Genomic DNA, 26325 nt, shown 5'->3' with positions numbered 1-26325 from the left:
ACAGTGATGGATGTCAATGGTAAATCTGCTCTATGGACATTGGAATTATTGATGTTGGCTTGATAAAGCCAAAGATAGTATTATAATTTTGAAGTTTGATGGATATACAGACGTTACAGTAAGACAAACAGCCACATAGAAAGTCAGATAAACCTTCAGATAGATAAAAGCAAATTTGAAATGAACTCCAACTACAAAATTAAACTTATTGTTAAAGAAATTGACAAAGTCTAAAACATGACCATGATGAAACATTAAAAAGTAAATTTGACCTCCACAACAAACTTAAATGCTAATCGCCCCAAATAGAACCACCAAATTGGCAAATTACTTATCAATTGAACAATTTAAAGAAAGAAAGATTCTGTCTAAATATAGACTAAGTGACCATGATCTAGAGATAGAGTGAGGAAGACATCACAGATACTGGTTACAGAGAGAGTAGAGGATATGCAGACAGTGTGATACAAACCAAATAGAAATTGAGAAACACTTCCTTTTTATTTGCCCAAAGTACCACTCTGTCAGAGAAACATTCTTTAAATTTTTTTAAACATTATTCCATAAATTGTCTGATACAGAGGAACTCAGATATGTACAGCACTTGGAGAAGATGACAACACAACCACACTAGCTGCTAAATATGTGTTGGAATCACAATTTAAGAAATGGACAATTCATTTTGTTTGTGCCTTTTTTATGTAATATTTATTAGTATTTAAATGATTCACTTTCTTTTTGTTTTCATTATTACTTATTGTCTTCATGTATCATTATCTAACTGTATCATATTTAACAATCTGTATAGAAATAACTTAATGCTTTGGCAATACTGTACTACAACTGTCATGCCAATAAAGCTAATTGAATTTAAATTTGAGAGAGAGAGAGAGAGAGAGAGAGAGAGAGACATTTAATGCCTTTTATTGGTTTGTTTACATTAGAATTTTTGACAGTTGAAGTTTGAAAGTCTTGGCCCATTTGAACAATCCATCAATGTAATTCAGTGGGATTTTTCTGATTTTTAATAGTCTGCTATGTGAAAACCATAAGTCTGTTTATTTAGAAAAGACATGGCATGCTATTCCAGAACAGTCTGAAGGTCTGTGCCAAGTTTGGTAGGTGTAGCTTGAAAGCTCTAGAATGAGTTAGTGTTAGAATCTGGTCCCAGTTTAGGGATTGTGGACATTTTGAAAATTTAAAACATTCATCTTGACCAACCGTTTTGGGGATTTCAGGTGTGCCCCATTCAAATAGATAGGAGATGAACTTGCATGACTTAATATAGCTTTCTGTAGGGGGCCTGGGCCTAGCTTAGTGAATATTGACGCTGACTACCACCCCTGGAGTTGCGAGTTCAAATCCAGGGTGTGCTGTGTGACTCCAGCCAGGTCTCCTACAGGAAGAAGAAGACACAAGATGTATAGGAAAGATGGCTCGCAATACCCAGATGACTGGTCTTATATCACTTTTTTTTTGTCACATCTGGATGTGCAGTTATTATTTAAAAATATCAGACCATGGTATGGCTCAATTGACCAATCAGAATCAGGAATTCCAGAGAGCAATGTAAAAATATATTTTATTTCTGAGGTAACTGAACCCCACTCACTGATTTTAACATGCAACATAATCAGGTCATGTGACAATGTAGTATAGGACAATCTGAACATTATTGCATATTAAATACTATTGTATGTACTATTTTGGAAAAGCGGTACAAAACAGCCTATGAGAGAAGAGAGGGAGGGTTGTAAAGGAAGACGAGGGCCAGACAAGTTAAATCATTTTGACATATTGTTTGGCCACTCCTCCTTCCTTCCCTTTCTCTCTCCCTAATACCCTCTCTTTCTACACCTTCTCTCTCTCTGTAGCCCCTTACACACAGAGATCTTGGGATGAATCCCGGAAAAGTAATCCCTGGATCTGTCCTGGGACTGCGAGATTTTGATAATTCAATCTGCCTGAGCTTTTCCGGAATCTGTGCTCACATTCACACACATCCCGGAAAAAATCCTAAGACAAAAGTGAAATCACGATGTGTACGCTATGTACAGTGTCTTAGGTGTACTGATAACACACATTTTTTCATATCTTAACCCAAAAAAACTAACGGTTCATTTCATCGTCTTCGCTGATGATCCCGGTCTGAGATTTGCATGAGTTTATCAGTTTTATTCAGCTAAGACTACTTTAATAAATAGCTATTAAGATCATTTTTATATTGTTCAATGAAAATTGTTTTTGGCCAATGAAGGACAATAAAGATTGAATGTGAAAGTGAAGCCCATCAATATATATATATATATATATATATATATATATATATATATATATATATATATATATATATATATATATATAATTAAATGTACAGTATATGGTTGTGTTTCTTATTTAAGGGGGTCTATAATTTATTAGACTATATACTTTCAATATACATACAAATTTCTTGGAATGATGCTAATGGAGATTTCACTTCTTGCATGAGACGGCTCTTTTTCTACACATTTTGGGTCATCATCAACATTTTACATATCCAGAGTATTCATACATCGCGGAATTCAACCGCACCGTACCGCTCCGACATTGGGTGTGCAGTGCTTTGAATGACGAAGGAATTTATTTGATCATGGCAGCTTTGTGAAAAAATCTGAAAAAACTGACTGATTTAAAAAAAAGAAATTATATTCACACAGTGATGCAAATGAGAAAATGGCAATGTATGACAGCCATTTGAATGTTTAAAAAAAACACAGTACATCGTAAACTGTTAAATCTGTATTCTGCATATAGACTTTGTCCTACTCATGATAAATACGTCATCACTACGACACAGACCATTCCCAGGATCAGCACTGCCTTTTGTTCATACATACACATTTCGGGCTTGATCCCAGCAATGTTACTAGGATCCGGCTCTGGCTTGCGTTAATACAGAAGGCATCCTGACATTGACCCCCGGCAATACCCTGGGATCAGAGCCCAGTGTGAATGAGGTCTCTCTCTCTCTCTCTCTCTCTCTCTCTCTCTCTCTTTCTCTCTCTCTCTCTATGTGTGTGACCTGATCTTTTTTCCCTACTCCTCTCCCATTTCTGCTCAACAAGCTAGACATGAAGTAATAGCAATGATTCCAATTCCCCTCCACTCTAAAGGTCTAATGCAATTAACTGAACTGCAGGGAGGGAGGGAGAAATACGATCTAGAGAAATTCTCTGTTAATCCGATCAAGGACAGCGTTCACTGGGCCAAAACAGATCTCCAGTCAACACTATTAATTATTATTTTACCATTCAGGGCAAACATTCTCTTTATTATAAACTGACTTGATGGCTAATAGAGACACTGTGAGTTAGTTCATCATTGCCATGTGCCGCTATTGTTATGCTATGAAAGTAATACTCTTTGTTTTGTTGTTGAATAATGGATGTTTTCCCTCCTCTTTCCCATTTTGCTCTTTTCCTGAAGGCGTTATAATGCATTTTCTACTTCCAAAGACGAGGTTAATTTAGAGCAGCATTTTTTGTTTGTTCCCAACCAAGAAACAAGCAAATTTTTCAGTGAAGAGTCACAAAAGTCCTTTTGAAAAACAAATATTTTAGATATTCGGCATGGATTTTCAAGGTCAGTACAAGGCACAGCATTTTGCTTTTCTCCAATCAGACAACTCTTGCCAGCCTTAGAGTAATCACAGCTGTCTGAGCCAAGCGCAAAGGGCCAAGAGTTCAAGGAACATGCTGTGAACAAATCGCCCAATAAGATCTTAAAATGCTGAGAAAATCAATGCCATAAAACAGTATGTGTGTATAATGTGCATAATAATGAACACAAATCAGGCCTCGAGGCTTTTAACCAAACCCTCCTTTTACTCAGGACTCACAGCTGTTTAGCCAAATTACTGCGGGTGTCCAGAGCATCCGTAGGCCAAATGGTAATTACCAGCATGGACACAGTTATTTGCATCTTATTGTTGTCTTTTTAGGCTGCTTCAGATACCTGGGCTGGAATGATTCCAGCCAAAACTCAAATCAGAGCAGAAGAGCTAAAAATAGTTTGATTAGCATCAGTCTCCCGCCCCCTTGATGCAGTTAAGCAAGATCCAGCCATGAAGAATTTCACATTGATGAGGTTAATACCACAGCTCTCCCACATACTCACTGACAGTAAGTTCTTATCAAGCTTTTCATATTTGCCAGTGCCTTGGGGGTAGAGGTAGATTTATCATTGCCTATGTGCTATGATAATAAACAAACTAAAAAACTCTGCTTTAGGTCGCTGCTGTCTAAATTGAAGAATGAGATTGTAAATGCTGAGTCTTAATCACATAATAATCGAAGTTTTGCACAGAATATGAAATAACAAACCTAAATACACTGCAAAAGTCTCAAATTAGCTTATGCAGATTTTAAGATTGTTCTTTAAAGGTGAGTGTGTTATTTCTGTGCTACCGGCACCAAACGGAATGGCAATCAGTTTGAGCCACCCGATTTGGCATAACAACATTGGTTTCAACTAATGGTGTGAGATGGAGCGGGAATAGCTGTATTGCCAAATAAAGGCAAAAAAACAACAAAAAAAAAAACATAATTTTGTTGGTGTTATTTTCATCGTTAGTGGGACTGCAGGTACACACTCTAGCTTTAACGACTTTTACAAAAAATATAATGGTTTTACCCATGGGCATTTTTGTTTTTGGACATTTACCATGCAAAGTCTTTGGTCGTCTTGCATGAACCGCACGTTTGAGATCTCCCCAGAGTGGCTCGATGATATTAAGGTCAGGAGACTGTGATGGCCACTCCAGAACCTTCACCTGTTTCTGCTGTAACCACTGGAGGGTCAACTTGGCCTTGTGCATAGGGTCATGCTGGAAAGTCCAAGAGCATCCCATGCGCAGCTTTCGTGCAGAAGAATGCAAATTGTCTGCCAGTATTTTCTGATAACATGCTGCATTCATCTTGCCATCAATTTTCACAAGATTCCCCGTGCCTTTAGAGCTCACACACCCCCAAAACATCAGTGAGCCACCACCATGTTTCACAGTGGGGATGGTATTCTTTTCACTATAGGCCTTGTTGACCCCTCTCCAAACATAGCGCTATGGTTGTGACCATAAAGCTCTATTTTGCTCTCGTCACTCCAAATTACAGTGTGCCAGAAGCTGTGAGGCGTGTCAAGGTGTTGTCAGGCATATTGTAACTGGGCTTTTTTGTGGCATTGGCACAGTAAAGGCTTCTTTCTGGCAACTCGACCATGCAGCTCATTTTTGTTCAAGTGTCGTCGTATTGTGCTCCTTGAAACAACCACACCATCTTTTTCCAGAGCAGCCTGTGTTTCTCCTGAGGTTACCTGTGGGTTTTTCTTTGTATCCCGAACAATTCTTCTGGCAGTTGTGGCTGAAAACTTTCTTGGTCTACCTGACCTTGGCTTGGTATCAAGGGTTCCCTAATTTTCCACTTCTTAATAAGTGATTGAACAGTACTGACTGGCATTTTCAAGGCTTTGGATATCTTTTTATTTCCTTTTTCGTCTTTATAAAGTTCCATTACCTTATTACGCAGGTCTTTTGACAGTTCTTTTCTGCTCTCCATGGCTCAGTATCTAGCCTGCTCAGTGCATCCACGTGAGAGCTAACAAACTCATTGACTATTTATACACAGACACTAACTGCAATTTAAAAAGCCACAGGTGTGGGAAATTAACCTTTAATTGCATTTAAGCCTGTGTGTCTGTAACAAGGCCAAACATTCAAGGGTATGTAAACTTTTGATCAGGGCCATTTGGGTGATTTCTGTTATCATTATGATTTAAAAAGGAGCCAAACAACTATGTGATAATAAATGGCTTCATATGATCACTATCTTTAAATAAAAGACAGTTTTTTTGCATGATCATATATTTTCAAAATCAATGCCAAAATTTCACAATTTCTGCCAGGGTATGCAAACTTTTGAGCACAACTGTATATATGTATATATACAGTATATATATTGGATTAGTAATCGTGACTGAGGAAACAACTCAATATACATACATACTGTGTGTGTATATGTATATATATATATATATATATATATATATATATATTTGCAAATATGCAGCTATATATAAAAATACACACACACACACACACACATTGTGTGTTGAGTGTCCTCTTGTGCATTGTCTTTCCATGTGTACTCTTTGAGGAATATTTCAAGATCTACTTATCATATTATGTTGTGTTTGGGCTTTTTTGAATCGGTCAAAAAATAGTCACCTGTAAGTTAAGATACATTATTTTCTACGTTATATGTATGTTTTGGGAAGAATTAAAGAAAAATGTGACAAAAATGCACTTCTGTTTATTAATTAATTTATTATATATATATATATATATATATATATATATATATATATATATATATATATATATAATTTCTTTTTTTGTTTTTCTGCAGGGAGTGCCCCCCACTGGCCCAGTTTAAGCTCAGTTCAATGAAGCATTCTATCAATAAAAATATATATTTAAATATGGTCAAAAAAGTAGTACAAAACCTGACATATTTACTAAAAAAGAAGTTGATAAAAATATCAAATGCAAAATCTTGTGATAATATACTGTATGTAATATGAGAGATTTATAAACAATCTTGGTGGGCCGGGAACACAAAATGTGTAAGCACAAAATGAACACAACACAAGGGTTAAAACACTTTCCTGTATACTGTATACAGAATGTTACACAAATTTTGGATTCCGAAGTGCCTTGTTGCCTTCCTAGCTCCGTATGGCCTACTGTCTTCAAAGGCAACATTTTTTCAGATTTTGGACACAGCCCAAAGGAATCAAAACAGGAACATAACAGGAAGTGCTTGTAATTTGAGCTGAGCAATGCCCTCCCTCCCCAAAATGGTGGTTAAGATTGTCATTAGAGCACATTGTGACTGCATGAGCTCAATCAATCAGTCGATATGAAACCTCATATATGCTGACCATAATGTTTCTCTATTGTTCTCTCAGAATCACACTAAATGGGATGAAAGTGTCTCGGCCCGATGTGAGAATCGGCCGCTACAGGATGATCAAGCATGAGAGAGACAAGCACAATGAACCAAACCCCCAGAGGTAAGACCCTGTTCTCCTGCCACCACCTCCCTGTGGAGCCTGAAAGCGTCGGCCCTGCCTGTGCTGTCACTGTTTAAGTTTTGAGCTCTGCTGGGAAGTGACAAATCACACCACTTATCTTAACTTTTAACTTATTGATCTAAAGCACAGCAGAGCACTTTACAGAGCAGATACAGTATATCTTTAATGTTTCTTTGAAATTACTGACATTTTACAGACTTTTGGCAGATTGCATTCTTGTATTTAGCTTCACTGCCTCAAAGACCCGAATAAGTTGTCTCCAGCGTACTGTATGTTATGTTGTGAATGCTGGTGTGCTGATGTACCCACCAGGCTTCTTTACGAGCTTAACCTGATGGAAGCACAAAATTACTTTGCCGAGCATTCATTGAACCTCAATGGTTGAATGACCTTCCCAGTTCTACCCAAACAGTCCCTCACTACCTTGACTCACAACTGTAAATGGGTAGTTGATGCATAACTTGTCCATGAGCTTTCTTTCTTTTTTCAACATCATGATTTTAGGTTGAAATTTATATGTATGATGAATATGGAAAACGGAAAGTGTATATTGTACTGTAGGTGCTGTGACTGATCACCCTTTTCTTAACATTCTTCACAATTTTTAATCACAGTTTTTTGCTTCACTAGTTCATTTTAAATTGTCCTGCAATGTGACAAATTAATTTTTAAGAGTAGAAATAATCAGTATAGTCTCTCAGTTAATCATGCATAATAGTTGTAATAGAATTAGCAAAATATTTTTTTGAAAGTTTTACATAAAATATATTTCATGTGAACTATCGAAATGCACATTTTTTATTTTTTTTATTTACAATCAAATATTTATACATATTAAAAAAAGATATGATAATAAAACCAAACCAATATATCTATATTTACTTATCAGCCTCCCCAGAAAATTCCCTCATGGACCGCCACTGCTACCAGCTAGACCAGCACCTGACCTAGATCAAACCAATGCCAAACCAGCATAAACCAGCCTGGATCTGCATGGAAATTCATGCTAGACTAAAGTGGTTTCTTCATTAAGGAATTTTCATTATTACTTTCATCATACATTACCCCCAAGTCCATTGTGAGTTTTCCTCCTATTGCAAAGCTTTGTCTTGGGCTGTTAAAAAGTTTTGTCCTTTTTCAAATGCATTCAGTCTCCTTAGTGGAAGTTCTTTATGCACAAAAAGCTAAAAAGTCACTGAGTGTGTAAAATAGCCCAATCAATGAGTCAATAATCCCATCCGTGCATGCTTAGGATGCAAACCAGATTGTTCTCAGGTAGAAAAAGCTTCATACAGGAGCAACTAATTGCAAACGATTTCTGCAGTCGCAGGTTGGCCCACTCTTTCTTGGTGGTTGTCAATCTTGAAGTGAAATGGCAAGACAGAAGTAAAGGAATGCTATTAAAAGTTACAGTAGTACTGGTCTTTCCTCTGGTAGGGCATTTCACTCATCTCTCAGTGCAAAAATAAGAGCCAGTGATTTATTCTCTTTTGCTCTGTTTCATTCTCATTTTCTTTCTCTTGATCTCTCTCATTCAGTCCCTTACTGTCTCTCTATTTATGTCTCTCCCTCCCTCCCTCCCTCCCTCTCTCTCTCTCTTTCTCTATCTTTCTCTCTTTTCTGTGAGTGGCTCAGACAATTGAAGTAATGAGTGCAGGCCACCCTGCGAGCCACACACGCATGCTTAACTCATCTTCAGTGGAGAGGACAGAAAGCGGGGTAGAAATGAATGAGGTGTCTGTGCTGAAGTTAATGAATTGAAACATGTCATGGTAAAGTGGGCCTGTTGTCACAGACAGGTCGTTTGTTTGTGTTCTGTCTCAAACTGGAGAAAATGATCCAATGTTGATTGGTAAGATCCACCTTCGTTACAAGCATCAGACTGGAAAATGTACACTTTATTACACTCTGGAACATTTTTTTCATACTTTTCCCACCTTACCCCAGGGTTGCTCTGTCTAAAAATTTGCAGTAATAAGTAGTATGGGGATAGAAGTGCAATGCAGATTAGAATATGGCATGTACATGGCTTGATTTCATGACCACATAAGGGAATGTATAAGGGTAGATGATGCATAAAAAGCTACATACATAATAATTAAAAACAATTGGCAGAATATAGATAGAATGATATTGTTTTTTTTTAATTTTTCTACCGATAACTATTATTTGTATGTTTGCATGTCCTATAGCTGATATAATTCTTGTTTTATTTGATAAATGATTTATGTACACAACTTTATATCAAATCAAACTTTATATATTAATCATTAGACTACAACAATAAAACATATACTTGTATATACTATGTATATACAGTGTATATATAGAAGTGCTGTGTTCAGGCAAATGCTGAATTACAGAAGAGCAGTATACAGATTAATGCTTCATTTATAGCTCATCAAAGGTAACAGTTACTGGAAATTACTTATCAAATGCTGCAATTAATAATTTCATTATGTTCCCTGTCAGTTTAATGTAATGATGGTTAATAATCAAGTCTTATCAGTCTTCTGCTTTCATTTAAATGTGTTGAATGGGATGCGAGTGTGTGTACGTATAAGTGCCCATACGCCAATATCAAACCATTAGTCCAAGTTACAAGCCCATATTTTGATAAATATTCATCAAACTTTTACATTTTGTCCTAATCCATAACAGATTTGGTTTGACTTCAAGTCAGGCTTCAGCTCAGGCAGGATAAGATGAATTTTATCGGTATTTTAAGTGTATTTTGTCAGTCCTAAACGAGTGAGCCATCCATATGATGTATGATGATGAAGATCCATAGATTGATGCAGGACTGGGTACTGCGGCTCAATGACAATCAGTATATCTGGAACTGCACTCTTAGATTGATGGATCTCGACACCACCCTCTAAAACACTCTCTTATGGTGCCAAGGCTGATATAACCTATCCAGACACACATCAGTGTTGGTGACAGTGTCACAACTCATCAGGGCATCTGATTAATAATTGATTAGCACCATAAAGGGAATAATGGGAACTCATTTAGACTACAATCCCTTCCTCTCGAGATTTTATTGCCTTCATTAGAGGCTTGTGGGGATTATTCTAAGATTCTAAGAAGGCTCTTTTTTTTTATGTGATAAGAGGTTTAGACTCAAACATAAAGGCCTCTTAAAATTGAGGAGAAAATTTGATGAAAGCAGATTGTGGAAACTGAAAATCTAGCACTGTGGGTTACTTCCGTCTATTCATATCGCTCTTTCAAACATAGCTTGCCCTGTTTTTCTCTGCATTCCTTTGTTGAGTATAGACTTTCATATCAGCATTAGTTGAGTTCCCCTGGAGTTTGTCACAACCCAAAGTCTGCCATGTAGTGATTATAAATGTATTCTTGAAAGCCTTGTGTGGCTCTTTAATTACTCTGTTGTAGCTCAAAGCCTCACTTCTTCCCCAAAATTGTTCAACAAATTATCATCTGAGGGTTGTCAGTTGTAATAACAGCCTTCAGTATTTTGGTAAGTTGCAGTACATCATTATGGCATGTTCTGAGTATAACCAAACAACCAACCAGAATTCATCTAAAACTAAATTCTATAGAAGCACTGCTTTGAAAGCTGTAGAATTTCTGTGCAACTAGTATCGCCAAACGGAACTGCGAAAATAATTATTTAAATAATGGTTTCCTGAATACTCCCCCTGTATTCCATTGGTTGACTGACAATGATAGCCCTGCCCTGAAACTCACACCATTGCAGTTTACACTTGTGTGAAATGAACCTACTAAATTGGACTTACTTATAGCTTCCTGTACATATTAAACTGGTATTATAGGAGAATGCATTATATCTTTGGAAAAACCTACACATTTTCGCTTTAAAGAAATCCATCAATCATCTCATCGCAGCCCAATTATCTCAGCTGCACTCTTTTTTCCTTTCAGTAAAAGATATATATTTGTACTTTACAAATTATTTTTGTATTTAGAGATGCTACTTTGAGTAAATATTTCCTGCGCCATTTAGGTTGTAATAACCTTAAGCTGCTGGCTTTTTATTTTTTATTTTATATTGTTTCGTTTCATTTTCCCATCACAGGTTTAGGTTATTTGTTCTTAAGATGGAGGTGGAAAGTAAGTGGTTGTGTTCTTCCAGAGTAAGTGTTATTTACAAAGATGAGTTGTTAGAGTTGATGAATGTGTGCCCTCTCTACTGTTTTTGTTACTATCACAGCCATCTTTGTTTGGTCACTCTCAGGAGAGCATCAGCCTCTATAATGAGACATAAGGTAACCAGCCTTCTATCCATCACCCTTCCACAGATTAGTTAGCACTGCTGCACACCGGTCCGCATGAATATTTAGTCTAGTTCAGTGTGAGTCCCCTCACATACTCTAATTTCATTCAACCGGTGTACATAAATCATTATCTACAGTCTCTCTAATAGCCTTTGTGGTTCCCACTCTGATATGGAAGTTGATAGCAACACATAAATCAAGCTACCCTTTAAGTGACAAGTTTAACTTGTGTTCCTATTTTGTGGCATTTTACAGAGGAAGTGAGCTATTCATTAGTTTAGTTCTTCTTCAGTTAAGGCCAAAATGTTGAAATGTATATCATTGTAAATGTCTTAAGGGATTGGAGGTTAAGAAGTAATATAAAACATACTGCTTGGGGAGCAGAGCTCTTGAATATTTCTGTACTGTACTTGCCAGCTTTTTTGCAAGCTTATAAAACTTGAAAAACCTCCCTTTTTTTTTTTTTTTTTTTTTTTTTTTTTTTGATAAAGCATTGGAATCTATCTTGTCCCTCTCCCACACTCTCCTTTTCCCCATCAGGCTGTCATGCTAACCCCCCCCACCCCCCCCCCCATCTTATAAATAGAGCCCTGAGCATAAAGCTTCTTCTATTTTAAATCCATATTATAGGATATCTATTATAAGACTCTCTTGTTATATTATCTAAGTGATTTAATATCTCGATCGAAAGCCATAGAATTAATGTCCCACAAGCTACACAATAAATTTTGTGAAGGCTATTTGTCTCTTTTTGTGTGCAGGAGTAGTCTGAGCACCTTTATAAATGTTATTTCTCCCCCTGCTGGTTGACATTGGTATAACCATACATAAGTATTCCATATCATGACATTTACATTCATTTATTTGGTCAGTGCTTTAATCCAAAGTGACTTAGAGTCCATTCAGAGTGTACATTTCATAACTTTATGTGTGTTCCCTGGGAAGCAAACCCATGTCCTTGGCATTGCGTGCACCATGCTCTACCAGTAGAGCTACAGGAATTCTGTGAAAAACCAATTACGACATAGGTTTGCATGATGTTGTTGTTTTTTTAAGCTATCACAACAACCAAGAATCCCGAAACTTGTTGAGGTATTGCATTTCTGAAGCCCAGCTTATATACATCTACTTAGGCCCATTGTATCTGAAATGTATGCTACTACAGAACAATGACACAGTACGTATTTTTCTTCCTCTCTCAGGTTCAGTAAGATTCAGAACACCAAGAACACAATGAGGAAAGATGGAATCAGCTCGCTGATGTACAGAGTGGTTTCTGTGAAGAAGTACCCACTCTATACCAACATTTCTGTAGAGATTGGCAAGCCCCCTCCCAGACCCATCAAGGGATAGAAAGCTACTGTGCCAGGTCTTGACCAGGGGTGCCATGTCCTCTCTACAGTTCAGCACATAAATACACACATACACAAACTCTTGGTCATCTTCCTATGATTACAGCAGTGATATGCTGAACAGGTTAGTTCTCAGGAATACAATGGGCCTTGGAAGCTAGATGTGGACCCATTGATGTAGATTCAAATCCAGATCTAGATAGAGATGTGCACACAGTGTCTGGATGAAAAGGAGCATCATGATTATACTGGCTGTTCTGTTGAGACCTAAAGGATCAAAACAAGCCCTCAAGGGAGGATTGTTCAAATCTGATTTTGGTGAGTGATATCTGAACATTTCTCTGCAAACAACAGCCTGGTCACTTGATGTAAATCAGAACATATTGTACTGTACATTTCAAAAGCGAATGTGTCTTTGTACCTGCGGTTACTGCAGAGTTCAAATCTCTTCTTTCATATCTCAAATGTTTATGGATCTGAGATTGATAAATTGGTGCTTGAAGGCTCCTTGGATTATCTCTCTTTCTCTCTTGCTTTCTCTATCCCTCTCTCTTTTATTTTGTACTGCCGACACTTTGTTTCTCTCTTGGGACTTTGATCTAAGCTGAATGTTGTCAACCAAGAGAAAACATGCATTTCTAAGCATGTATCCCTCATTAAGATGTAGGATCATTTCTTCATGGAGACAATTGTGTGATATGATTAGACTGGATCTGGACAAAGCCCAACAAGCACATGACTGTGTTAGTCAACTTGGTATAAATGGATTTCTGGGGTTGGTCAACTTCACTGGATCAGCTGGCTGCTCTAGACGTCTGGAAAAATGGCAAGAACTTTCACTGGGAAATAGAGGAGATAAAGCTACTGATGATCAAACCTCTGTATCAGTCACCACTTGCTCAACAAAAGACTGCTACAAGCTATCATTTCTTTATTGTTTACTTGCGTTTGCCTCAAAGATTCATACTTAGGTTTGTAATATCCCAAGGCTTTTTAAAAACTTAAAGGATGCAGTTGTTGATCAAATAATGTCCATGTTGTTCAGTCTAGGGGTCTCATGCTCTTTGGATGAGTGGTATTCTAGACAGGTGATGTTTAAATGATGCTCATACTAATGAGTGATGAGTCTCCAATATCCAAAAATATTCACCTTTTCTGAAACAATGAACTAACTAAACTGCATTGAGATTCTTTCCTTTAGATGCGGTCACACAAGGCTTTGAGCATGCACAAAGTACTTAAGTTCAGACCATGCAATGAATATCAGCAACAAAATATCTCACAATCTAGGGCTTTTGATTAATAAATAATGAATTACAAATATCAAATAATAATAAATTATCTATATATATCTATGTATATGTATGTAAATATAAATGTATAGAAATACTTAAATTCAAAAATATATTCTCTGTATATCTGCCTACTCCATTTTCCTACTGCTCCACTTTCCTTCAACACTTTAAACCATGCAGCTTTTAATTTTGTATTCTTTGCATTGGGCCAAGAAGTTAATCAGTGACATTTACAACCTCTTTTGGTCAAATGTTTTGCTACAAGTATTTGCAGGTCAGAATTCGCCAAACTTGAACTTTGGTATGTAGTGAAAGATGAAATTTCTTCGCATATTCATGCGGTTCTGCTCTCCGCGTTCGAATAAGTTTGAATGAAAGTGAATGGAGCACAAAGTCTAGTGTAACCGCACCTTAAGTGATACTTTGCAAGCCTTTCCAAGTTGTTTTAATTTGGTCGTTACCATTACCTTATAATTCCTCTTCCTTTCTTCTATTATTTTACTGCCTGAAAACACCAAGCTGATGCCTTCAGTTGTTTTATGAGGGGTAAATATGTGGGGGAGTTCAAGCAATTCTTTCTCTCTTATCGGCTTTCCTACTCGGTGTGGACAGTTCTTTTGTGCTACTAACGATTCTTTCAGTTCAGCACAGAAGTCATTAATTGAGAGCCACAAGCCTTTTTTTAAGTACACATTTTTTGCATCTTTATTTCTTTCTGCCTTTCAGACTCACCAACCCATTTCATCTCTGTGCGTGCATTTGTATGCTTGTTGCATTGTCTTAACTGCTGACCCAAGCTGAAAACACTTTTGTCGCTTACATTGCCTTCCTTCAAGATGTCTTAAGTACTTCACTACTCTTGAGTACTGCTACCTGTCGGTTGTAAGTACATCACTGCAGCCATCACTATTGGATAACTGTACATTCACCATAAGGTGAAATAATGCCCTGCTTGTCTGCCAAAACATACCTGACACAGTTTTTCATCTCCTATTGATTTTCCTCTATTAATAGACTTAAAGATGAAGCAGAGCCCATATTCTGATTTATTTTTCGAAAGATGGAAGCCCTTTAATGAGCAAAGTCCACTGCTTTCGCATAGTCAAGTATATTCAAAAATATTCATTGATAATATTCAGAAATATTCCTTTTAGTTGTGGCTTGCATTTGAAATGCTGAGAGCAGTGTTGTAGAACGCAGTGTGAGTCTTAAACCTTTAACTTTTGAATGAGATTTTTAGCCAGTCTCCAAATTAAAAAGATATTTTGCTCATTCCAGAATGTCTTTGCAAAAAAAAAAAAAAAATCTGTTTTATTCTGTGAGATGATATTTTTTCCTTTATGAGTTCTTATATCAAGGCACAAATTGAAAATGGAATTGCTCTCCATTTTTGTTTCGTGGCCTCCCACACTGTTGCATGCTACCAATCGGGTCTTACCCAGCATGCAATATAATGACAGTTTTTGATTCTAGTGATGCCATGTGTTTGAATTGTGTGGATTCTGTAAATATGGTACTTACTAGGAAGGACAATGATGAAATTAAGCCATCTGTCATATTTTGAAAGTTACTCTGGTGATACAGTCAAGAAATGTATTTGAAGGGATGTTCCGGTTTTGATACAAGTCAAGCTCAGTTGACAACATTTGTGCCATAATGTTGATTAGCACAAAAAATACTGTAATTTCGGCTTGTTCCTCGTTTATATATATATATATATATATATATATATATATATATATATATATATATATATATATAAATTGTGACATAGTTCATAACATACCTTAATTGGATCTTAAACAATTGACATCTGCAAGTATATATATATATATATATACACTGGTGGCTAAAATTTTGGAATAATGTACAGATTTTGCTGTTTCGGAAGGAAATTTCACCAAAGTGGCATTCAACTGATTACAAAGTATAGTTAGGACACTAGTGATGTAAAAACAGCACCATCACTGTTTGAAAAAAATACATTTTTGATCAAATCTAGATAGGCCCATTTCCAGCAGCCATCACTCCAACACCTTATCCTTGAGTGATCATGCTAAATTGCTAATTTGGTACTAGAAAATCACTTGCCATTATATCAAACACAGTTGAATGCTATTTGGTTCATTAAATTAAGCTTAACATTGTGTTTGTTTTTGAGTTGTCACAGTATGTAATAGACTGGCATGTCTTATGGTCAATATTAGGTTGACCACAAAAATGGCAAAAAAGAAACCGCTTTCTCTAGAAACTCATCTGTCAATCATTGTTTTGAGGAATGAAGACTATATAATGCTTGAAATTGCCAAAAAACTGAAAATTTCATACAAAGTTGTACACTACAGTCTTCAAAGACAAAGGGCAACTGGCTCTAACAAGGACAGAAAGAGATGTGGAAGGCCAGATGTACAACTAAACAAGAGGATAAGTACATCAGAGTTTATAGTTTGAGAAATAGATGCCTCACATGTCCTCAGCTGACAGCTTCATTGAATTCTACCCATTCAACACCAGTTTTGTGTACAACAGTAAAGAGAAAACTCAGGGGTGCAGGCAGAATTGGGAAGAATTACAAGGAAAAGGCACTTTAAACAGAAAATCAAAAATAAAAGGTTAGAGTGTGCAAAGAAACTCAGACATTGGACAATAGATAATTGGAAAAGAGTGTTATGGATCTTAACCCCTTTGAGCTTTTGTGGGATCAGCGAGACTGTAAGGTGCGTGAGAAGTGCCCAACAAGACAGCGACATCTATGGCAAGTGCTACAGGAAGCATGGGGTGAAATGTCACTTGAGTATCTGCACAAACTGACAGCTAGAATACCAAGGATTTGCAAAGCTGTCATTGCTGCACGTGGAGGATTGTTTTGATGAGAACACTTTGTAGTTTAAGAAGTTCTGAAATTTTTTTTCAAATTCTAATAGTAATTTTTCATGTTATTAATGTCCTGACTGTACATTGTGATCAGTTGAATGCCACATTGGTGAATAAAAGTACCAGTTTCTTTCCATAAGAGCAAAATCTGTACATTATTCCAAACTTTTGGCTGCCAGTGTGTATATATATATATATATATATATATATATATATATATATATATATATATATATATAAAGTCAAAGTTACAATAAGGCACTTAGAGTGGAAAGGATAAGTCGAAATTATGTTTTGTTATAATAAACATGATGCCACAAATGCTGTTAATTGATCTTAAATTGTTTTGAATTTAATGCATTTTTATTTTACCCCAATGGCAAGCAAGCAATTAAGACGAGTGTAGATATACTGTAGAGTGGCATTGTTCTTTAGTATTTTAGATTATGTTGGAAAACAGCAGTTTCATTGCAGTTGTGTATGAAAGTGTATACAGTACAATTAAGTCGTCTGATTGTTCCATCCTCAGTAGCTACTGTACTTTATTTCTAATTATACTGTGCTAACAATGCAATCAAGTGAAGCTCGCACAACTCTCATTGCCAACTTTGCAAAGCACAAACACAGTCCTTTAGGTTGAGATGCTACATATTTAAAATATCCCTTTATAGTTTGCTAAATCACAGTGATGTCATAATGAATGCAGATTTTTATTTTGATGTTGTGCTTTCATCATATCCTTGGGTCAGCAAACCTTCCCATTCTGAGAACTTGTGGACACAAACAGACTAGTGTGTAAGTCTCTCCCTCTTTTCTCTAAATGCCCTTTTAAAATCTGTGCCACCTCCAATCCTCACCCCCAGCCTTTTTGCTCTCAATCATGCACCTGAAAGCACTCCATCTGTGCTTGATAGTCATTTATCTGAGAGAGGGGCAGAGGTGGGCAAGTATTCCACACTGTACAATGACTTGCATAAGAAACAAACTACTACTGACGGCCATAGGTCTTCAAACCTGCGCCACATTTTTAAAGACTTACTGTGTCTGTCAAGGGTTTTTGTACACTGAATGTCAAAAATACTATATCTTATATAGAATGCATTACATCATATCAAACATACTTTTTGTATACAATCAATAAATCTGATGCTACAAGAATCTCACTCTGTGGTGGAATGAATGTAGAATGGCATCTATAAATGCTGTGTGTGCTTGTAATTCCAAATACACAGGCCTTGTAAAGAGCAAAATATGGAGTTTATAAGTCTATTATTCCATATCCATATATTTTTCTCTGCTTGGCCATTGGTGACTAGAATTAGCAGTATATATTTTCATTTATGCACTTGGCACGTTTGTTCCTTGGGATTTGAACCCATGAGCTTGGCGTTGCTAGTGCATTGCATCAGCAAAGCTACAAGAACACCAATTCAAAGTATTCTATAGTTATATAAGCCCTTTATCATATTTAGGAAGAATAGTTGACCTTCTGCCAAGGGCTGTTATGTGTGTGTAGAGCTTGAGTTATAATGCATCAGAACAAGTAAGAAATCTAATATTTTCACCTGATTATTTTAACACCCAGCTTTTACCGGCACAAGTCCAAATCACTGCTCAGGGATGTGGCAGTTTATTGGTAAGGGAAAAGTTGTATCTCTAAACTGTCAGCTACGTGGAGGAAACCCAATAATATGTTCCTCAAAGTTATTTTTTATCTGACAGATTTTGCAATAAACTTGAAATAACAACACAAACATCCTCTAACTTTATAAACAAGATAATATGACAAGACACATGGATCACTTGTGGTTTATTTATATTTGGGTACATTCTGTGGCATTGCTGAAAAAAAAAAAAAAGAAGTAACATTACCACACCACTCAAAATAACTGGCAGAACAGACATAAAACAAAAATGGACCTGGTTTATTAAGTGTGACGAGGAGGAGGGCGTGGCCGGGCGTCCATCTTTTCGGCCTGGCCACACCCTCCTCCTCATCACATTAATACATGATTCATTTAGGACAAGTTAGCTTGTTTGTATTTCATGCTACATTAGCTGTGTCCATGCCTGCATGGCAGTAATGTACGTCACAGTGTCAACATACTTTGGTTTCCAGACTTTGTACGCAGAAAAGAATATAAACATACAGTACATGCTACTTCATATAAAAACACCAATACAAAATGAATAATAAAAATGAGTGGATTATCCTAAAATCTGCTGTTTTAAGGCATGGCAAACATGTACAACACAATGTCCAATGTCAATTCTTTTTAAAACAACTTTACTGTAGCTACAAAAATGCATTTGAACTGTAGGCCTGTACTGCAAATGTAATATGCTTACTGTGCTATTGCTAACCATGACAAAAATGAGTCTCAAATCTAAGCTCTATGTTCTATTTTATTAGGGAATATCCCATAGTAAGTCAAAACAAGATTATACTGATTCCTTTTACATTAAGGACTGGTATGTTAATTGGTTAAAGTGAGATTAATGATAGACTAACAATGAAGTTTAAACTTGTTTCTTGTTTGTTTACAGTATATGTTTAATCTTACAGTCCTAAGCTTGTAGGCTATATATTCTTCTTCAGTAAGTGTGGTTTAGATATCTACTGAGACAGTTTGTGCAATGTTGTATAAATCAGAATGACAGATGTCCCTATATTGTGACCTCTTTCCTCAGTTTAGCCCCTCTTCAGGCTGGCAGTTTCGGACACGGGAACACGTTGCCAAGCGGTTGCCCTCCCAGTAACCTGCATCCTGCCCATCATGACATCGACATTTGGTACAGGAGTCAACCCATACTGGCTCTCCTCCAGGGATCACCTGGGTCCTAGAGGCATCTACATAGCAGTTGGGCCCTGGAGCCACAAAGAAAGAGATGATTGATTATTGTCTTAAGAAACTGCACCCTTCTTTTGTCCTTCGGGTCATTTTTGACCCGTATTGTAAACCATTAAAAATGCATAAATTCTTGATTACTGTACATCACTAAATACCCCATCAACGAAAATATGTTTTGTTGTGGTCCCAAAGTGTATAATGATTGGGAAAAAGGGCTGCATTCTGAATATTAATGAATTAACATATTGTTGTAGAATTTAAATAAATAAATAAATAAAAGTTTAAAAACTTTGCAAACATTGGCAAAGTATGTCTCAATTTATGTTTATTTCAATCACTTTGGGCATTTTATACTATCTCAACTATATTACAACAATTTCAGATTTATTTTGCTTGTAGAAAATCAAGTGCACACTTTAGAGTTACAATTTTAGTATTTACATGTCTGTTTCACAAATGAATCTCTACTGCCTTCCCCTGCAGTCAAAAAGGGCATGTCTATTACAATAAATCCATTCCTTCCCACTAATTTCAAACAATTTGTTGCAGTGTTAGGGTTACAATTAGGTTAGGAAGGTGCTGTAACCGTTTTCTGCCATCTAAAGTTTTCAGGAAAAATTACATCCAGTGGGTCTTTTCACATTTGGGGGTAGGGGTTTTTGTGGAAGGGGGTGTACAACTTTAGCCCCATTGCACCCTTTTCATAAAACAAAATTGTGTTAGTAAACATATGTACTATATATATATGCCTGTTCAAAACTGTTTAAAAAATACTTCTGCTGTGTGTGGTTGTGTATGTGGACGTGCATGTGTGCACAAACCGCATTTTAGAGAAAAGAATGTAATATGTGGGAAAGATGCAGTACCCAGTGAAACAGGTGGAGAAGCTAGAGAACAGTATGGGACTAGGGGCTAAATATAGTATATGTACAAAAAACTATTTAAAGCTGCATAACATCCAGAAAGTCTGAACAGTTTTTTTTTTTTTTTTTTTTTTTTTTTTCACATGGGTCAAAATTGAGCCTTTAAGACAATGGAAAGAACAATTGGTTTTAAATGGTTACTTCTCTCAAATAATTCCGTATGTATGAAAAAATATATATTTTTTTAAATATATTGTGTGTTTTGATGGTTGTGGTGATGGGGGCGTGGCCGAGCAACATCTGTGGAGAGTGAGGCCTGGAGAGGAAGAACAGTAAGGATTGACACCTGTGGGAAATCACCTCTAACAGCTGTTTTGTGTCGCAGTAAGAGCTGGAGAGTCTTACATTGGATGTTTACCCAGCTCCCGCTTCCTCCTTAACAAAGAAAGCTAGAAATGTACAACAATGGTCTTGACAAAGTCACCACATTTGGTTCCGGTACCAAAAACTATACTGTATATATAACGTATTCTTTACCTGTGCTGGGTCAAAAATGACCCAAAGGCAATAGAAGGGTTATTGAGGCTATGTGTCAGTAGTTAAGGGGCAACATAAGTTTTTTTAATTTTTTGAAAGAAAAAAACAAAACAAATGAATAAATAAATGCCACAATATTAGGGTTTTGTGGGAGGTTGTCAGGACCTCCGCTATGTGGTTGCTAAGGTGTTCTAAGTGGTTTGTAGTGCATTGCTTTACAGTTGCTAGGTGGTTGCTTAATAGCCCAAATCAACAAATTCTACCCTTAAGTCTCTATGATATTCTGGTCCCAAAATCTGGCTGGGGTCCCTCCTTTAATGTTCTTTTTTTTTATGGTCTAATTTTCTAAGGTTAAAATCGTAAGTCAGATCAATTAAAAAAGCCCAGAAGGTGAAGGACAAGTTACATGCCGAAGTTAAATAGGGTTAGGGGTTTCGAAAGCAAGAACCACTAAGAAAGCTTTTAAGTGTTGATAATGACACGCTAGTTCTTTAGAGTGTATAAAGTTTAAGATAAGGTTTTACCAAGTGGCACAAAAATTCTGTGTGGAAACGTATTCAATGATACATTATATACTGTATCAACTTTTCCAACGAGGCAATCTTTTTCAACCAAAATGCCATTTCTTTCACATAGGAAAAGTATATGCTGTGATTTATGTTGTGTTATTTTATCTGCCTATGTGTCTGCCTTATCTTTACTCCCAGTAAACACTATAATTACCTTCATACAGTATATTTCTGTGTACAAGGAAGGACAAAACAGCATAGGTTAAACTCATAAGGAATGTTATCATATTTCAGGTGTGGAAATTGTAGTGCCTCTAAAAACACATGGCCAAACATATGAACCTCTCCATCCTTTGTTTAAAACTGCAGATTACATGAAAATATTATTTAAACGATCATTACCAAAAACCAAAAACAACTGCATTTAGTATGTGGACAGTGTAATAATGCATTAGACTGAGGCTTGGGCAATTGCAAGCCTGATGGATGTATTAGATTTTCATGCCAATTCTGAAATTTTTTGCACTGTTCTTTTCAGATTCTTTTCAGATGTTATAAAACACTTACCATCCTTGCACTCAGGACAGCATCTGCCTTTCTGATACACTGGATTAACACATGGTGGGGGAGCACAGTCTGCTACCAGACAACGGGCGATTCCATCACTGTCACAGGTGCACTGCTCACATTCTGATGGCTGTATATCAAATTCAAAACAACAGTTTGAAAATAGGTTTTTAATTGATGCAATTCCACCAACTGACATTTTAAACAGCTGAACCATCAGGCTCAGAATTGCGTGCTTGTATGCATCATGGATTTGTCTGTGTTGTGCAAATCCAATACCATGTCTTAACATACTAAAATGTAAACAATTTGATCACATTTCAGTCCCACCCTGCTTTTTAAGTAGGAGCAGCATTACCACCTGTGGCTCAGTACTGGAGGTTGGGTTAAATGGACCGGAGGAAAATGATGTCAGCTCAGGCAGTGTATTCCTCTGAGTCTGCGAGAAAGCTTAGATTTTCCCTTCAGGGATTCCCCATTAGCCATAATATCCAAATCAGGGAGATAATGAAGCACATATAAGCCCTGCTTCTTCCAGGCCTGTGCTATCAGAGAGGTTTTATTCTTCAATTCCTCATACAGAGTATTAAATTGCCCTTTGTGATTCCAGTGTACATCAGATTTGTTCTTCACCTTGCCTCAGAACAAAGGAAACCTTATCCCTGTATCGCCATTTTACTATCACAATGACTAAGTCCAAGAAAATGTATGGAAAGAATTGCTTCAAATCAAAAACTTATGTCCAGAAGAAATTATCTACTTTTGTTCTCCAAAAAGTACATTCAGCCTAAAAAAGTATTCTTATGCTTTGATTTCTGAATGCCTATTCTAGATCAGGAACTACACAGTTATGAGTCACCTCCACAGAACAACACATTTACTGTGGTAACTGTAGTTTCTGCCAAAATACCAGTTGCAAAAGTCACTGCAAACAGATTAAAAAACTTTCTGACATCTTATTTATTTGTTTGTTTGTTGTGGTTAATACAGTGGTCAGTACCAACAATGTTACTAGATTTTTTGAACAGGAACTGTTTCAACTGTTGTATTTTGGAGGAAACGGTAGTTACCATGGTAAGGTATTTGTAAGAATATGTTTGCATCAATGGCAATTGCTTTGAAGACTACCTTGTAAAACCCTTCAGCTTAACAGCTCACATTGGTGATACCTTAAAGGGATAGTTCATCCAAAAATGAAAATTCTCTCATCATTTACTCACCCTCATGCCATCCCAGATGAGTATGACTGTCTTCTTCAGAACACAGACAAAGATTTTTAGAAGAATATCTCAGCTCTGTAGGTCCATTCAATGCAAGTCAATGATGGCCAGAACTCTGAAGGTCCAAAAAGCACATATATGTCTTCAGGAGCATTATGATAGGTGTGGGTGAGAAAAAAAGATCATAATTTCAGTCCTTTTTTACTATAAATGTCCACTTGCACCTTTTATTTATTTATTTATTTATTTTGCAATTCACATTATTCATGCATATCGCCACCTACTAGGCAGGGAGGAGAATTTATAGTAAACAATTACTTAAATATTGATCTGTTTCTGACAGCACTTGCATTGAATGGACCAAAAGAGCTGAGATATTCTTCTAAAAAATCTTCGCATGTGTTCAGCAGAAGAAAGTCATATACAGGGATGGCATGAGGCTGAGTAAATGATGAGAGAATTATAATTTTTGAGTGAACTATCCCTATAAGCAATTGAGAGACATTAATTTTTTTATCACAAACCACGTGATGGCGCTAAATATTTGCCATTCTCTTGGGCCCTGCAACAAGTTTTGAAAAAATCACCTCTCGGGGTAAAACAATGAGTGGTTGTATTTAAAACAGTGGCAACGTTTGGCTTTGCAGATAATATATATATATTATTTTAATACTTAAAGGGTAAATACTAATAGTATAAATACTAAATAATAGTAGTTAATGGCTTCTCAGCTTAAGATAATTATCTGTCATTTTTTGGTATACTGAATTTCAAACCAATTTTAATTTTTAACAGATGTGAAACTGCACACTATATCATGGACAAAGCCAGAGAACAATCAAACCGAAAAATTAAAATAAAATCTTTCTTTCTTTCTTTCTCATATCTACTGCATTAGACCCTTGCATGCAAACTCCTACAAAAACTTTACCTGAAACTGATGTCCCAGTTTATACACTTCTCCCCGGTACTCGCAGCCGATTTTCTCGCATGTCGGGCAGCAGTCTGTCGGGTAATGGCTGACATGGATGCAGGCGGCCGGTAGGGATGTGCACTCGGTCCTCGCGCAGGCAGACCCTTCTGTGGTACATTCACACTGGGTACAATGATCAGAGTCTAAAAAGTACCATTCGCCCACATAATAGACGCTGCCGTTCGCCTCACAGGTCGTCTCTAGTTGTTGTCCAGCGACGTAAAAAGCCAACGTATACTGGCCACAGATTGCCAGGGTAAGCCAGGCGTGAAGAAAACTCACCGGGGAAACCCATAGTAAAGCCATGCCCATCTACAAAAATGTCTCAATGCAAAAACAAGACTCCTAAATGCAGCATAAATATGAACTACTATGTATGTTTGTTGTTGTTGTTGTTGTTGATGTCTCTCTCTCTCTCTCTCTCTCTCTCTCTCTCTCTCTCTCTCTCTCTCTCTCTCTCTCTCTCTCTTCAATAATTAGACATTAGCCATCGCAAGTTAACTAGCAAAGTTTAAAATGTGTTTCATGGTCAAGCACTCTGTTGCTATGCGCGCTTTGGAGGCTGTTGCGCTCAGGGAAAAAGTTGGACGCCTCCTGGGTTAAGTTTCAACATTCACGTGACAGCCGAATACCAGAATATTGATAAACTGTAGTTTTATGAGGCATTCACTTTTATTGCACTTTTGTATGACTCATGCAAGCTTAGAAAGGTTTGTATTCGCCTAATTTAGCCTATATGTTGTGGCATCTTGTCTAGGAATCTTGTAGGTTACACTCGAACTCTTACCCTTCAATTGTATTTAACAAATTTAAAAAAAAAAAAAAAAAACCCTGTTTGTTTAATTACAAGAGTTGGGAATAGTCATTTGATGATCTCTAAATCAAGAGCCCCGCAGCCAATCATACGAGTGCGCGAGCTCGTCTCCATAGAAGCAGGAATGTTTACATTAGATACAGGAAGAGACGCTTGTTCGGGTGAGTATCCGCCTGTGGGAAAATGTGTTTTCTATTAAATCCTTGGGTGTGCTTGCACAAATGTATGACATTTTAACCTTTCTCGAATCATTCTTATTTCATGGTCGTGTACGTGTCCACTAAAGTTCATTATTTAGGTCATAATTATGTTTACGCATTAGCCAATATTTGCTTATTCATTCCCCGTCCCTTTGTACATCGCCACATTTATATAAGAATGCTGTGTGGGAGCTTTTATTGCATGTATTCATATTTATTAACATATCAATTTATTTATTTTCAGCAACTTTCCTCCCAGTACGGACAACAATGAGAGCATGTCAGTTATGAGTTTTTTCAGCGTAGCTGTTCTCTGGAAATAGCGGCCTCATGGACAATTTCCAACGCCAACAATCTGTGTGGAATTTAGTGAGGGAAAATGTTCCCTACTCCGAGCTGCCTGAGTTTCGAGCTGTACTTGGAGAAACCCTCATTGATACGTGCACAGAGTTATATTCAGAGGTATATAGTCCTGTTTATGCATCATGCTGCCCTGGAGGATGACAGAATGTCATCACTGAAAGTAAATGATAAGAGTTAAACAATTTCCTTTTGATAAACACTACTGATCAAAAGTTTTGAAACACTTGACTGAAATGTTTCTCATGATCTTAAAAATCTTTTGATCTGAAGGCTTATGCTTAAATGTTTGAAATTAGTTTTGTAGACAGAAATATAATTGTGCCACCATATTAATTTATTTCATTACAAAACTAAAATTTAATACAAAAAAAAAAAAAAATTTTTGAAATTGATGACTTGGACCAAATAATAAAGAAAAGCAGCCAATAAGTGCCCAACATAGATGGAAACTCCTTCAATACTGTTTAAAAAGCATCCCAGGGTGATATCTCAAGAAGTTGGTTGAGAAAATGT

At 36.7% G+C, this 26325-nt stretch overlaps 3 protein-coding genes across 3 annotated transcripts in view; 2 read left to right on the top strand and 1 right to left on the bottom strand.

The window, feature by feature from the left end:
* Window positions 1–17153, top strand: part of b4galt2 (UDP-Gal:betaGlcNAc beta 1,4- galactosyltransferase, polypeptide 2) — a 207831-nt gene extending 190678 nt beyond the window's left edge. Inside the window, exons 6-7 of the mRNA XM_051699194.1 lie at window positions 7003–7107; window positions 12596–17153. Of these exons, the coding sequence (XP_051555154.1) occupies window positions 7003–7107; window positions 12596–12746 (256 nt within the window). The 3' untranslated portion in view covers window positions 12747–17153. The remainder of the gene's footprint in view (window positions 1–7002; window positions 7108–12595) is intronic.
* Window positions 17154–18709: 1556 nt separating this feature from the next.
* Window positions 18710–25026, bottom strand: LOC127441604 (von Willebrand factor C domain-containing protein 2-like). Its single transcript, XM_051699199.1, has 3 exons — window positions 24394–25026; window positions 22243–22372; window positions 18710–19783 (listed from the first exon to the last, which is right to left on the bottom strand). Exons 1-3 carry the CDS (start codon window positions 24745–24747, stop codon window positions 19602–19604), a joined length of 666 nt encoding a protein of 221 aa, XP_051555159.1. The 5' UTR covers window positions 24748–25026; the 3' UTR covers window positions 18710–19601.
* A 355-nt stretch (window positions 25027–25381) lies between these two features.
* Window positions 25382–26325, top strand: part of ccdc24 (coiled-coil domain containing 24) — a 33232-nt gene continuing 32288 nt past the window's right edge. The window contains exons 1-2 of the mRNA XM_051699192.1: window positions 25382–25410; window positions 25694–25911. Of these exons, the coding sequence (XP_051555152.1) occupies window positions 25780–25911 (132 nt within the window). The 5' untranslated portion in view covers window positions 25382–25410; window positions 25694–25779. The remainder of the gene's footprint in view (window positions 25411–25693; window positions 25912–26325) is intronic.

The sequence above is a fragment of the Myxocyprinus asiaticus genome, chromosome 5 (assembly GCF_019703515.2).
Source record: "Myxocyprinus asiaticus isolate MX2 ecotype Aquarium Trade chromosome 5, UBuf_Myxa_2, whole genome shotgun sequence".
In the NCBI taxonomy this organism is placed as follows: domain Eukaryota; kingdom Metazoa; phylum Chordata; class Actinopteri; order Cypriniformes; family Catostomidae; genus Myxocyprinus; species Myxocyprinus asiaticus.
The sequence above is the reverse complement of the archived record's forward strand: the minus strand, read 5'-3'. Positions and strand labels throughout refer to the sequence as shown.

Bases quoted from the DNA above. Each gene is read 5' to 3' on its own strand.
- LOC127441604 (XM_051699199.1), bottom strand. From the start codon at position 24,747: ATGGGCATGGCTTTACTATGGGTTTCCCCGGTGAGTTTTCTTCACGCC. The intron at 22,373-24,393 runs GTAAAGTTTTTG...TTTGATATACAG, and splicing joins AACTGGGACATCAGTTTCAG to CCATCAGAATGTGAGCAGTG. The intron at 19,784-22,242 runs GTAAGTGTTTTA...TTGTGGCTCCAG, and splicing joins CTGTCCTGAGTGCAAGGATG to GGCCCAACTGCTATGTAGAT.